At 36.8% G+C, this 11,060-nt stretch overlaps 1 protein-coding gene across 4 annotated transcripts; it reads left to right on the plus strand.

The window, feature by feature from the left end:
* Nucleotides 1-13: 13 nt before the first annotated feature.
* Tspan6 (tetraspanin 6) lies at nucleotides 14-6,863 on the plus strand. Of its 4 annotated transcripts, none has more exons than XM_015502302.2 (8): nucleotides 14-224; nucleotides 1,120-1,308; nucleotides 1,609-1,683; nucleotides 2,348-2,446; nucleotides 2,834-2,968; nucleotides 3,539-3,622; nucleotides 5,532-5,651; nucleotides 6,592-6,863. In XM_015502302.2, exons 1-7 carry the CDS (start codon nucleotides 138-140, stop codon nucleotides 5,598-5,600), a joined length of 738 nt encoding a protein of 245 aa, XP_015357788.1. In that variant the 5' UTR covers nucleotides 14-137; the 3' UTR covers nucleotides 5,601-5,651; nucleotides 6,592-6,863. The 4 variants fall into 4 exon arrangements, with proteins under 4 accessions (XP_015357788.1, XP_048653276.1, XP_015357789.1 ...); XM_048797319.1 differs by having other exon boundaries at nucleotides 28-50; XM_015502303.2 differs by lacking the exon at nucleotides 3,539-3,622 and having other exon boundaries at nucleotides 57-224.
* The last annotated feature ends 4,197 nt before the right edge of the window (nucleotides 6,864-11,060 follow it).

Below are 11,060 nucleotides of genomic sequence, written 5' to 3' on the forward strand. Positions count from 1 at the left end.
CCTCTAGAAAATCGTACAGTGTTTCCGGCTCTTCTCAGTTGCAGACGCTCGTAAGTTTCCGGAGAAATTCGGGGACTCGGAGTCTCGTTCGCTCTGTTCGATCGCCTGGTGCGGTGGTGCAGGGTCTCGGGATAGTCATGGCGTCCCCGTCTCGGAGACTGCAGACTAAACCAGTCATTACTTGTTTCAAGAGCGTTCTCTTGATCTACACTTTCATCTTCTGGGTGAGAGACGGAAGCGTCCAGGCACTGCCCGGGATTCCGGGCTTAGATGCGGGTGTGTGTGTGTGACCCTGAGTGGAGGGAACTCAGGTCGAGGATGGGGTGGGGTTTGAGCGATTGTCGCTTTTGGGACCCCCGGCGCCGGCGACTAGTAGCTGGGCATGGAGTCTGCACCGGGGTCACGGTAAGGGAAGGGTGAGCTGGGACACAGACACGCCAAACGTTCTGAGTTCGAAGCGCGAGGCGAGGAAGGGAGTTAAACCGCCAGAGCACGCGAAGGGGTGTCCATGAACATTTGGAGAGGCAAGACTAGCCCGGCCAGTTTGAGGGCTCACTTGCCTACTAGAGTCTTTCTTTTCACTGCTTCATAAGAGGGGAGTGTTTCTCACAGTAAGTATAGTCTGGCTCCACTCCCGCCAATCTATTCTTGGATTTGCTTTTGTATACTATCCCTTTGTAATCCTGTTCAACCCTAAGCTAGAGAGATCTTTTTATAGAGAGTGGGGATGGGGGGAGGTTTCTGGAACTCAAAAACACGTTGTTTTTTTTATTCCCCTCCAGGAAGGTTTTCTTCTTTAAGATCCTGGAGTAAAAGGGTTAAGGAAGTTTTCATTCCTCAGGCAAATATACCATGAGCTTGTTTTTACAACAAGAAAACAGATGAATTTAAAGAATTTGGACAAGGTGCTTTGCCTATGGCCTACATTTATGGGCAGATCCCCTTCATACCCTCATCCACCCTCCCCACTTGTCTGCCATATTCCAGCTACAATGCTTGGGCCATCAGACTGCTAAATTAGTTCTCACACCCATTGCGTCTTAAGTACTTCCTGGTTTGTGATTTGAAAATGCTAGTGTATACAGTGCCTGACTTTCTATTCTCTGATTTCTCATGTAGATCACTGGTGTTATCCTTCTTGCTGTTGGCATTTGGGGCAAGGTGAGCCTGGAAAATTATTTTTCACTTTTAAATGAGAAGGCCACCAACGTCCCCTTCGTGCTCATCGGCACAGGCACTGTCATTATTCTTTTGGGCACCTTTGGCTGTTTTGCTACCTGCCGAGCTTCTGCATGGATGCTGAAACTGGTGAGCCCTTGTTTTCAGTAAAATTGATTCTTGACTTTAGAAAAATATGTTGTGGACTTTGTTTCTTGGAACTGGCCACAGCCCTTTACAATTTTTCCTGTTCCTTATGAAAATTTGCCAAGTAACAGTTCTCCACTCCAATTTCCACTTTCAAAGTAGACATTTTGATACTGTTTCCCCTGCCCTTTTCAATAAAAATATGCTGAACTGACTGAGAAGAATATTTTCCCCCTTTGCCTCCCTTTGCAGCTGTAATAAATCTTATTTATGCTGACTTGGACTTTCTTTTTTATCCCACAGTATGCAATGTTTCTGACTCTCATTTTTTTGGTCGAACTGGTTGCTGCCATCGTAGGATTTGTTTTCAGACATGAGGTAAACATGACTTAGGGAATCTTAATCTAGTAAAATGTATCCTCTAGAGAATAAAAATGGATTAGGTAGCAGAATTAAGTAACTTTTAATAGTTAAAAGTCACTTAAAGCTATATTTAAACCTTATTTTCAATCTGTAGCCTACAATAATGGCTTTCTAGTAAAAATTTTGGCCAACTCTTATTGATTTTATAAATGAAAATTTAGAAAATTGTAGACTGACAATCATCAAAAGAAAATTAAAGGTACCTGGGGTTGCTATGAAATCATTCAGTGAATAGCAAAAGCTCATTAGGGTGTCTAACAAACAGTACATTTTCCCAAATTAGGTTTTGTAGCTTCATTCCATAGTCATCAAATTTATAGTCAGTTTAAAGTGGAGAAAGATTGGGGGTGAGGGGTGTGGAACAGACAGTACAGAGCTGTCACTTGGATAAATAAATTATCACACAGCACTTTGAAATTGTCATGGTTATTGTCTTACATTGTGATGTTTTTGCTTAGTGTCCCCTCAGCTATACTATATTCCCTAAGAAGACAGGACTAGATGATGGAAGTTAATTATTATACATCAAAGATACATGCAAGAATTTCTTATTTGACCCTATAAATCAAAAGAACTTTCTAGAATATTTGTTTACTGGCATTGTGTTTTTTTACTATAGATTAAGAACAGCTTTAAGACTAATTATGAGAAAGCTTTAAAGCAGTACAACTCGACGGGAGATTATAGAAGTGAAGCTGTAGACAAGATCCAAAGTACGGTAAGTTGGTTATAGGTGGTGGATTCTAAAGAGGGGAATACATCCTATGTTGCCTCAGAGAAAAGGATAGAGTCAGGCTACTATGTTGTTCACTTGAAATGTGGACTCTTCTCACTTGTGTACATGTTTTTTCCCTTCCCACCTACATTATAGACAAATACTGTTAGTGCCTACTATAGCAGGAAAGTAAGGTGAGTCCAAAATTGTCATGCTTGGTGTTAGAACCAAGTAGAATCTCTTGAATCAATTGAGGTGAGAGACCATTGAATACAATAAATGTTGTTTTGAGCACAAATTGCATTAGAAGATGATGTCAAGTTGTAATATGAACTATGTTTTGTTGACTCCCAAGTTGTAATATGAACTATGTTTTGTTGGATTTTTCAGTTGCATTGTTGCGGTGTCACCGATTATAATGATTGGAAAGATACTAAATATTACATAGAAACAGGATTTCCCAAGAGTTGCTGTAAACTTGAAGATTGTTCTCCACAAAAAGATGCAGATAAAGTAAACAATGAAGTAAGGAATCTTTTTCTTTCTTTCTTTTTTTTTTCTTTGGTATAAGGGAACCCCCAGGGTTGCTTAACCACTGAGCTATATCTCCAGCCCTTTTTATTTTTTTATTTTGGGACAAGGTCTTCCTAAGTTGTTTAGGGCCCTTTCTTAGTTGGTGAAGCTGGCTTTGAACTCACGATCCTCTTGCCACAGCCTCCTGAGCTGTTGGGATTACTGGTGTGCACCACCATGCCCCCTGCAATGAGCCATTTAGAATTAATTTGACAATATTTGAGGGCTTAATACAGAGTTTATACAATATTTAATTTTTGCTCACATTAATACACATAATCCGAAGTAGGCAGGCAGGTGATGACTTGATTTCATGCAATAAGCAAGTAATACTTTCAAAGTTATAATTGAAAAGTGGAAATAGTTGGGATTGAGAACATACACAGGAAAAGAGATTTCAATAAAAATGATAGGCTAATAGTAGTTAAAGCTCATCTTTCTGCAAAAGCTATATGATCAAAGTATTATATAGAAAAACAGATTACTTGTGTTGTACTTAATGATACTTCCCCCTCCCATTAGGGTTGTTTTATAAAGGTGATGACCATTATAGAGTCAGAAATGGGAGTTGTTGCAGGAATTTCCTTTGGAGTTGCTTGTTTCCAGGTAAGTCTCCTCATTCCTTAGGAAGTATTTCATTCCTCTGTATATAAACTAGAAGATTTTCACTTTTAATGCTTGAAGGTTTTGCTTTAGGGGCCTGGATAGTGGGAGCAATGTAAGAGAAATCACATTTTTAAAAAAAAAAATTCAGCCATCTAGTATAAAAATCCTTTTATTTATTTATTTATTTTTTTTGTGGTAGAGTGGACTTGTTTTGTATACATAGCATTTTAGTCAGCTTTTTCACTGCTGTGACTAAAAGATCTGACAAGAACAACTGTACAGTAGGAAAGGCTTATCTGGGGGCTCACAGTTTCAGAGATCTCAGTCCATAGATAGCAGGCTCTATTCCTCATGGCTTGAGGTGAGGCAGAACATCATGGCAAAAGAATATGGCAAAGGGAAGCAGCTCACATGATGATCAGAGAGCAGAGAGAGAGACTCCACTTGTCAGATACAAAATATACCCCAAAGGCCCCCCCCCCCCCCGCCAGGAACCCACCTCCTCTAGGCACACCCTTACCTGTTTTCTGTTACCATTCAGTGAATCCCATCAGAGGATGAGTTCACTGATTGGGTTAAGGCTCTCATAACAAAATCATTTCTCCTATAAAACTTCTTGCATTGACTCATGCATGAGCTATCAGGGGACACCTCACATCCAAACCATAACACATAGTATTGATTTTGATTTGTGATTGGGTCATTCTTAATTTTTTAAAAAATTTTTTAGCTGTAGATGCACACAAAATGTCTTTATTTTTATTTACTTATATGTGGTGCTGAGGATCAAACCCAGTGCCTCATGCATGCGAGGCAAGCACTCTGCCACTGAGGTACAACCCCAGCCCTGATTGGGTCATTCTTTAGGTTTGTTTTATTTAAGGAGGGACTGTATCTTGTATCTTAGGTTTTTCTTCACAACTTTCCACAGCTACAGAGTTGTCTACATTTTTATTATCATTACCATGGCTTTTGTTGTTTCAAGGCATGAACTAGAAGAAAGACCCAGTGACATCTCAGTTAACTAAACAAACATGAGATGGATAGGAACCTTGTTTTTCTTAGCAATCATTCAAGATTCTAAAAACATCAGGATCTTTCCTGGATTGCAGCTACCCTAGTGAATTGCATATAAGTTCCAGCCTATGAAAATTAAGATCACACAACTCCACATTTAATATGTGCCTATTTTTTTTGTGTGTGTGGACATTATGTTTTAGGTTGAGTTGTCTTTCCTAAGTATGCTTCTTGCTGTAGCATGAAAAAATTGTGTTGTGGCTTAAATTATTTTTTTAGGGCATGGACTTTTTGTCCCTTATAATTCAACATTCTAAAAATAAAGACTAGTCCAAGGGTAGTCCTAATATATTTATAAAGTAGCATGTAGAATTATCTAAATCTGTACTAATAACAGAAGCCAGTGGCCTGTTTTGGGCACTTCTAATTATTAAATAGAATCAAAATCTCAGCTACTCTGGCCCCAAAGTGCTCAGTAACCATAATAGAGCAAGTGGCTACTATATTGAACAACACGAATATTCTAGAACATTTACATTATCACAGCACTGCTTTTCAAGAAAATCAATGCCCTCATCAATGGAGGTTTTACTTGATAAGATGCTTATTCTAAGCCATATCCTTATTTTTTCCCTGGTAATCACTGATGGTTACTTCAAAACTCATGACTCCTGAATTTTCCTTCAGTGCCAGTTGTGAAATTCTGGGTCACAGTAGTAGTAAAACTTATGTTCTTTGAATGTGATTTAGAGTCTGTAGAACATCAAAAATAACTACAAAAACTCAAAAAATTGTTGGTGAATTAAAAGTGAAAGAATAATACATCTGTATGCTGAGATCTTCAAGCTCTCTCATGTATGTGTGTTTAATATTGTTTGTATTCTCTTTTCAGCTAGTTGGAATCTTTCTAGCCTACTACCTCTCTCGTGCCATAACAAATAACCAGTATGAGATAGTGTGAACAAAACAAACAAACAAAAAGAACAAGGGCTTATTTCTCTGCAACTTAAAGGTGCGTTCATTTTGGTTCTCAGCTCTGTTAGCACTGATGTTTACTCCAGCCTGTGCATGTATTGCATGGACTGAGTTTGCCAACGTCTTGTCCAGTAGCATATTCCAGTCTTGCTGATGCTGTGTGAGCCCTGCATTAGGTAAGTTAGTTCTGTATATACAAAGGCCTGGCCAGAAAAGAAGAACCTAGCTTGTTCTGTGTATGCTTTCTGTGTTTATGCAACAGAAGAACTCCTATGGATTTACATATTTACATGCACATTGCAACCTAAAGATCATAAGTAGTCAATCCTCTTACTCATATATTTCAACCTAAGAGTGGAGAGAAACAGAAAATCCCAATAGTGACTTTATTCATGAGATTCCCTGGCAAGTGCACTCTGCTCTTAATATTGGTACTTCTTTCTCTAGTTTTCATTCACCACAGTCTTTTTTTTTTCCCCAACACATTTTTTTTTTTGTACTGGGGATTGAACCCAGGGGCACTCAACCACTGAGCCACATCCCCAGCCATTTTTTTGTATTTTATTTAGAGACAGGTTCTCAATGAGTTGCTTAGGACCTCGCCTCTCCTGTGTCTGCCTCCCAAGCCACTGGGATTACAGGCATGGGCCACTGCGCCTGGCTCACCACAGTCTTAATCAGTGCTTCCAAGTGTTGCTTTCTTGGTAAAGAGATGTTTTTGGTTGACTATTATTAGGAGCCATAAATTATCAGATTTTGAGGAAAATAAAATATTGTGATAATTGTTGGCTGAATGAATCCCTAAGGTACCCTTCACATTGTAATTGAGCCACTGACAAGGAACAGATGAGGTCTTCATTAGGGGGACTAGATTAGAATGTGGGCAAATAAATACAGATTTAACATTGAAGTAACAAATGAATGCAGGTATTAAAACTTAGATTATAAGTAAATTAACTTTTTTCCTTTAATTTTAGGATATTTAGGTTCCCCTGTGAATTATAAAATCGCCTGGTTGGAAGACTGACATCACTAGTTACCAGTAGGCTGAAAAAACTACACCAGTAGATTGAAAAACTACATGAGTAGACTGAAAAACTATACCAGTAGACTGATTCAATCAAGATGTTTGTTCAGTATGTTCTAAGTCAACTTTCTGTCCCATGATGTCTCATTCATGTTAGATCTTTGAAACCCTGTATCTCTCTGAAACACTGGAAGAGCTAGTAAATTGTAAAATGAAGTAAAACTATGTTTCTCTTGACTTTCTTTATCAGAGTGTAGCCTTTAAAAGGCACTGTGTAATTGCTGTTTTGATACATTGCAATGGAGGGAAACTTGACCCCTCTGAATTTGCTAATTGATGTAGTTTGATTGAAAATTGATGTCTCTGAACTGGTCCCTTCCCAGCCAAGGTTATTTGGTTTTATTGTGTAATTTACATCAAGAAAGTTAAATGTTCCATTAGTCTCTGTTCTGCTGATAGACAGAGGGTCATACTATATACTTTAATTCCAGCTAGTCATTGGATAGAACCTATCATTGCAGTTCCTGGGTGGTGGTAATAGTCTACAGCCTTGGGTCTAAAGCAGTGAAACTAAAAGGTACTACCTATGTTCAATGATACATCAGAGTTCAGCATACAATCTATATTTTTTGCCTCCAAATTAGGGTATTTATACTTTCCCTATTGTTTGAAAGGGTCCAATTATTACTTTAGTGGTGCTAGAATTTGTATTTTCCTTACAGACTCAATGGAACTTTTCATTAACTCTAGCTAAAATTTCTTTACCAGGTTGATATGACTTAACTGTCAATATTATGGTCAACTTTAATAGTCTTAGTTTTGGTTGTGTCCTTGGTTAATAAATATAAATATATCACTTAAATATTGTTGTCCTATAAAAGAATTGTGTTAACTTTTAGAAAATCTTCTGGGGTGGTTGTTTTCCACTGAGAAAGTGAAGGTCCCATGTTTCTACTTGGAGTATATTTTTTAAGTTGAAATGATAGTTGAGGCCTTAATTCTTGTCATTAAAAATTAATTTTTCTATTTAAAAAACTATTTCCTATAATAGGATTACATTCCATTTGTGAAATACCATATGCTTAGCATTCTCGTAGAGATCACTTTTTTTTGTTTGTATAGTTTGCATTAAAAATAAATAAAGGGAAATACTTAACCGTATCTTTAGTATAATAATTAACAGTTTCTTAAATTTGACTTGAAATTTGGTAATTGAGTCTCTCTATTCAACTATTAGTAGAATCTTTCATTTCTGATTGCCACATAGTCCCAGAATAGATGGTAAGTAGAGTCAAATACTGTTATAAATGAAATGGACAAAACTAATTAAGAATAATTAATTCTGGGTACATGTCTCAAAATGTTTGGAGTTATTGCATAAAAAGGGTATTCTCCATTAGAACATTTGGTGAGTGGCTTTTGTGACACAAGAAGAGTGATAAGAATTAACAGTTGAAAAATAGTGACTACAAATGTAGTAAATCAGATTTCTGTCTCTTGGGATTAGTGAAGGTAAAGAAGCAAATATTTGGAGGCTCATTAGCAATTTTCAAACAGGTATTTTTCGCTAGAAAACCTTGAAAAACCTTAGTTTTTTAGTTGTAGATGAACAAAATAACTATTTTTTATGTGATGCTGAGGATTGAACCCAGTGCCTCACACATGCTAGGCAAGTACTCTACCACTGAGCTACAATCTCAACCCTTTGAAAAATATTTGAAGGTTTTCCCCAGGGCTCACATACTATTTAAGCATTCTACATCCCCAGCCTCTCTCATTAAAATGGAAAATCACTAAGGAAAATTAAAATATGGTGAGTGGAAAAAACACTGCACATCACACTTCTGGTAGATTCATTTGTTTTTTGTTTTTATTAGTACATTATAGTTATATATAATGGGGGAAGTTCAATTTGTCATGTACATGCATACATATAATTTGCTCCATTTTATTCCCTGGTACTTCCCTTTACCTATCCTTCCTCTACCTAATCTCCTTTCTCTATTGGCCCTCCTTTTATTTACTCATTGTTTTTTTTTTTTTTAAATTGGTACATTATACAAAAAGGGTGGAACTCATCATGATATGTTCTTAAATGCACACAGCACGATTTTTTAAAGTTTCATTTCACAGTTCCTTCCCTTTCTCATCTCTCTTCCTTCCTCCTCAATCTGCTTCCTATACTCCACTGTTTTCCCTTAAGTTTTTATGGATCACTTTTTAAAATTTCCTTATTTTGCTCTAGCTTCTGCATATGGGAGAAAACACTTGATCCTTGACTTTCAGAATCTTGACTTATTTCACTTAGCATGTTGTTCTCCACTTCCATACATTTACTTCAAGTGCCATAATTTAATTTTTCCTTATGGCTGAGTAAAAAACTCCATTGTATGGGTGTGTGTCTATGTATCTATATATCTATCATTCTATCTATCTATCTATCTATCTATCTATCTATCTATCTATCTCATTTTCTTTATCCATCTTGTTTATGGGCTCCAGGGATGGTTCCATAACTTGGCTATTGTTAATGTGCTCAATAAACATTGGTTTGTTTTTAAAGTGAGTTTATTTTGGATAGTCAGTTCCAAAAGTCCTTTTTATCTGATGTTTGTGTATGTGATTACTGGTGTGAAACCTTAAATCTGAAGGTAATGAGTACATTGATTTCACCTGATTATAACTGGTGCAATGAAAAGTTTATGTATCTTTAATAATTTGCTATAATTAGAATAGCTGGTTAGAGTGAGGCTATCTGTTCATGTAAATTAAGCATTAAGAGTTTCCACTGGATGCAGTACATATACACCTTTCTGTGGTGACATCCCCAGTGGCAGAGGGAAGGATTTGCTCAGTATTGCAGGCCCGAACTTTGGTCTTCATAATGAAATTCCTTTGAAGTTTTGTTTTAAAAAGTCTGGAAAATTTTATTTTTTATTCCACAATATATCCATGTTTAAATTTAAAATAATTCTTTATCTTTGATATGCCAAATGTATCCTGTGGGTTGCCTTAATTCCAGACACCAGATTTCTAGCTGCAAGGTGGCTCTGAGCTCCACTTTGAAAAGCAGAGATCTGTAGGTACATTTTCTGAAAATGTGGAAAGCTTGGTAGCTTTCCATGGTCTATTCCATGTGGGTTGATGGCTTTATATGGTGGGCATCAAATTTTTATGGAAATAAATATCTAATACAAGGTAAATATCTAATACAAAGTTTTCCTCAGAGCTCACACAAGATTTTTTGAGACTTGCTGTTTTTAACTTCCTGTCAGAATCCAAAATGGTTACTTTGCTAGTGATGTGGCCAAACAAATCTGTTAAATTATGAGATGCAAGACAATATAAGCATTTTTTTTGTGTGTGTGTGTGTGTGTGTGTGAAACTGAGGAAACTTTTGGTTCCTTTGGACTGTTCTATGTGGGTTTTTGTGTTTGTAGGAAAAATCTAACACGATTCAAATGCCATTTTTGCTTTTTTTCCCAACATAAACTACTTTGAGGTTATATATATATTTAGGTTTACTTCCCTTCTAGCTTAGCAGAGTTAGGCACTTGTAAGAGCACAGTCAAAGCTAATGAATGAATAAATGAATGAGTGAGTGTAATTACAATGACTCTTTAATATTCTGTGAAATAAGATGATTTAAATCTCTCCTTCTATAAAGCCACTATTTATATAAAAGAAACTACCTGCCCAGTCAGAAACCACTTAACCTCAGAAACCACTGCTAACTTCCTCCAGATCAAATCACTTTCTGCTACTTCTGTTTCTTGAATTCTTTGCTGCATTTGATACCACTGATTTTTTTTTGTTTCATTTTGACTTTGTAATATTCTGATTTTCTTCCCTTTTATTTCTTCCACTAGTTGTTTTCTGTTTGAATTGCATTCTCTTTTTCCAGTGAGGCAGCCCTGAAGGGCTTATATTTAGCTTTCTGCTATTAGATTATGCTGACCTTACTTTGAGGAATTAAATGTGGATGACCAACATGACTAATGTGGTTACTCTCAGGGTCATGCACTTTAGTTGTACAGTTATATGTTCACCTTGCTTGCATTTTCTTGATTCTCCAATACCTAAAAGCTTAGCATTACAAACACTTAAAAATGTAAAAATGTTCCTCCTCTAACATGTAGTGCATGGATAGTAGTAGGCACACTTTAGAAGTTGACTGAACTGACTCTTTAACTTGAGATAACCCCATTTATGGGAACTAGAGAAAATGAGGGCAGCTGCTCTAAGAGTTTACTATCATTGGCTCTGCTACCTGTGTTTATCAGGTGAACATAATAGATTAGAACAAGGTAGATTAGCATACTTGATTGGACAAATACGTCCTCTAAATTATTATTTAAAAAATTAAAATGGTGAGTGGGAAAGGCCATTTTCTACTTCAAAAGAAGTTTTTCACCATCT

This window comes from Marmota marmota, unplaced genomic scaffold (genome assembly GCF_001458135.2).
Source record: "Marmota marmota marmota unplaced genomic scaffold, marMar, whole genome shotgun sequence".
NCBI lineage: Eukaryota > Metazoa > Chordata > Mammalia > Rodentia > Sciuridae > Marmota > Marmota marmota.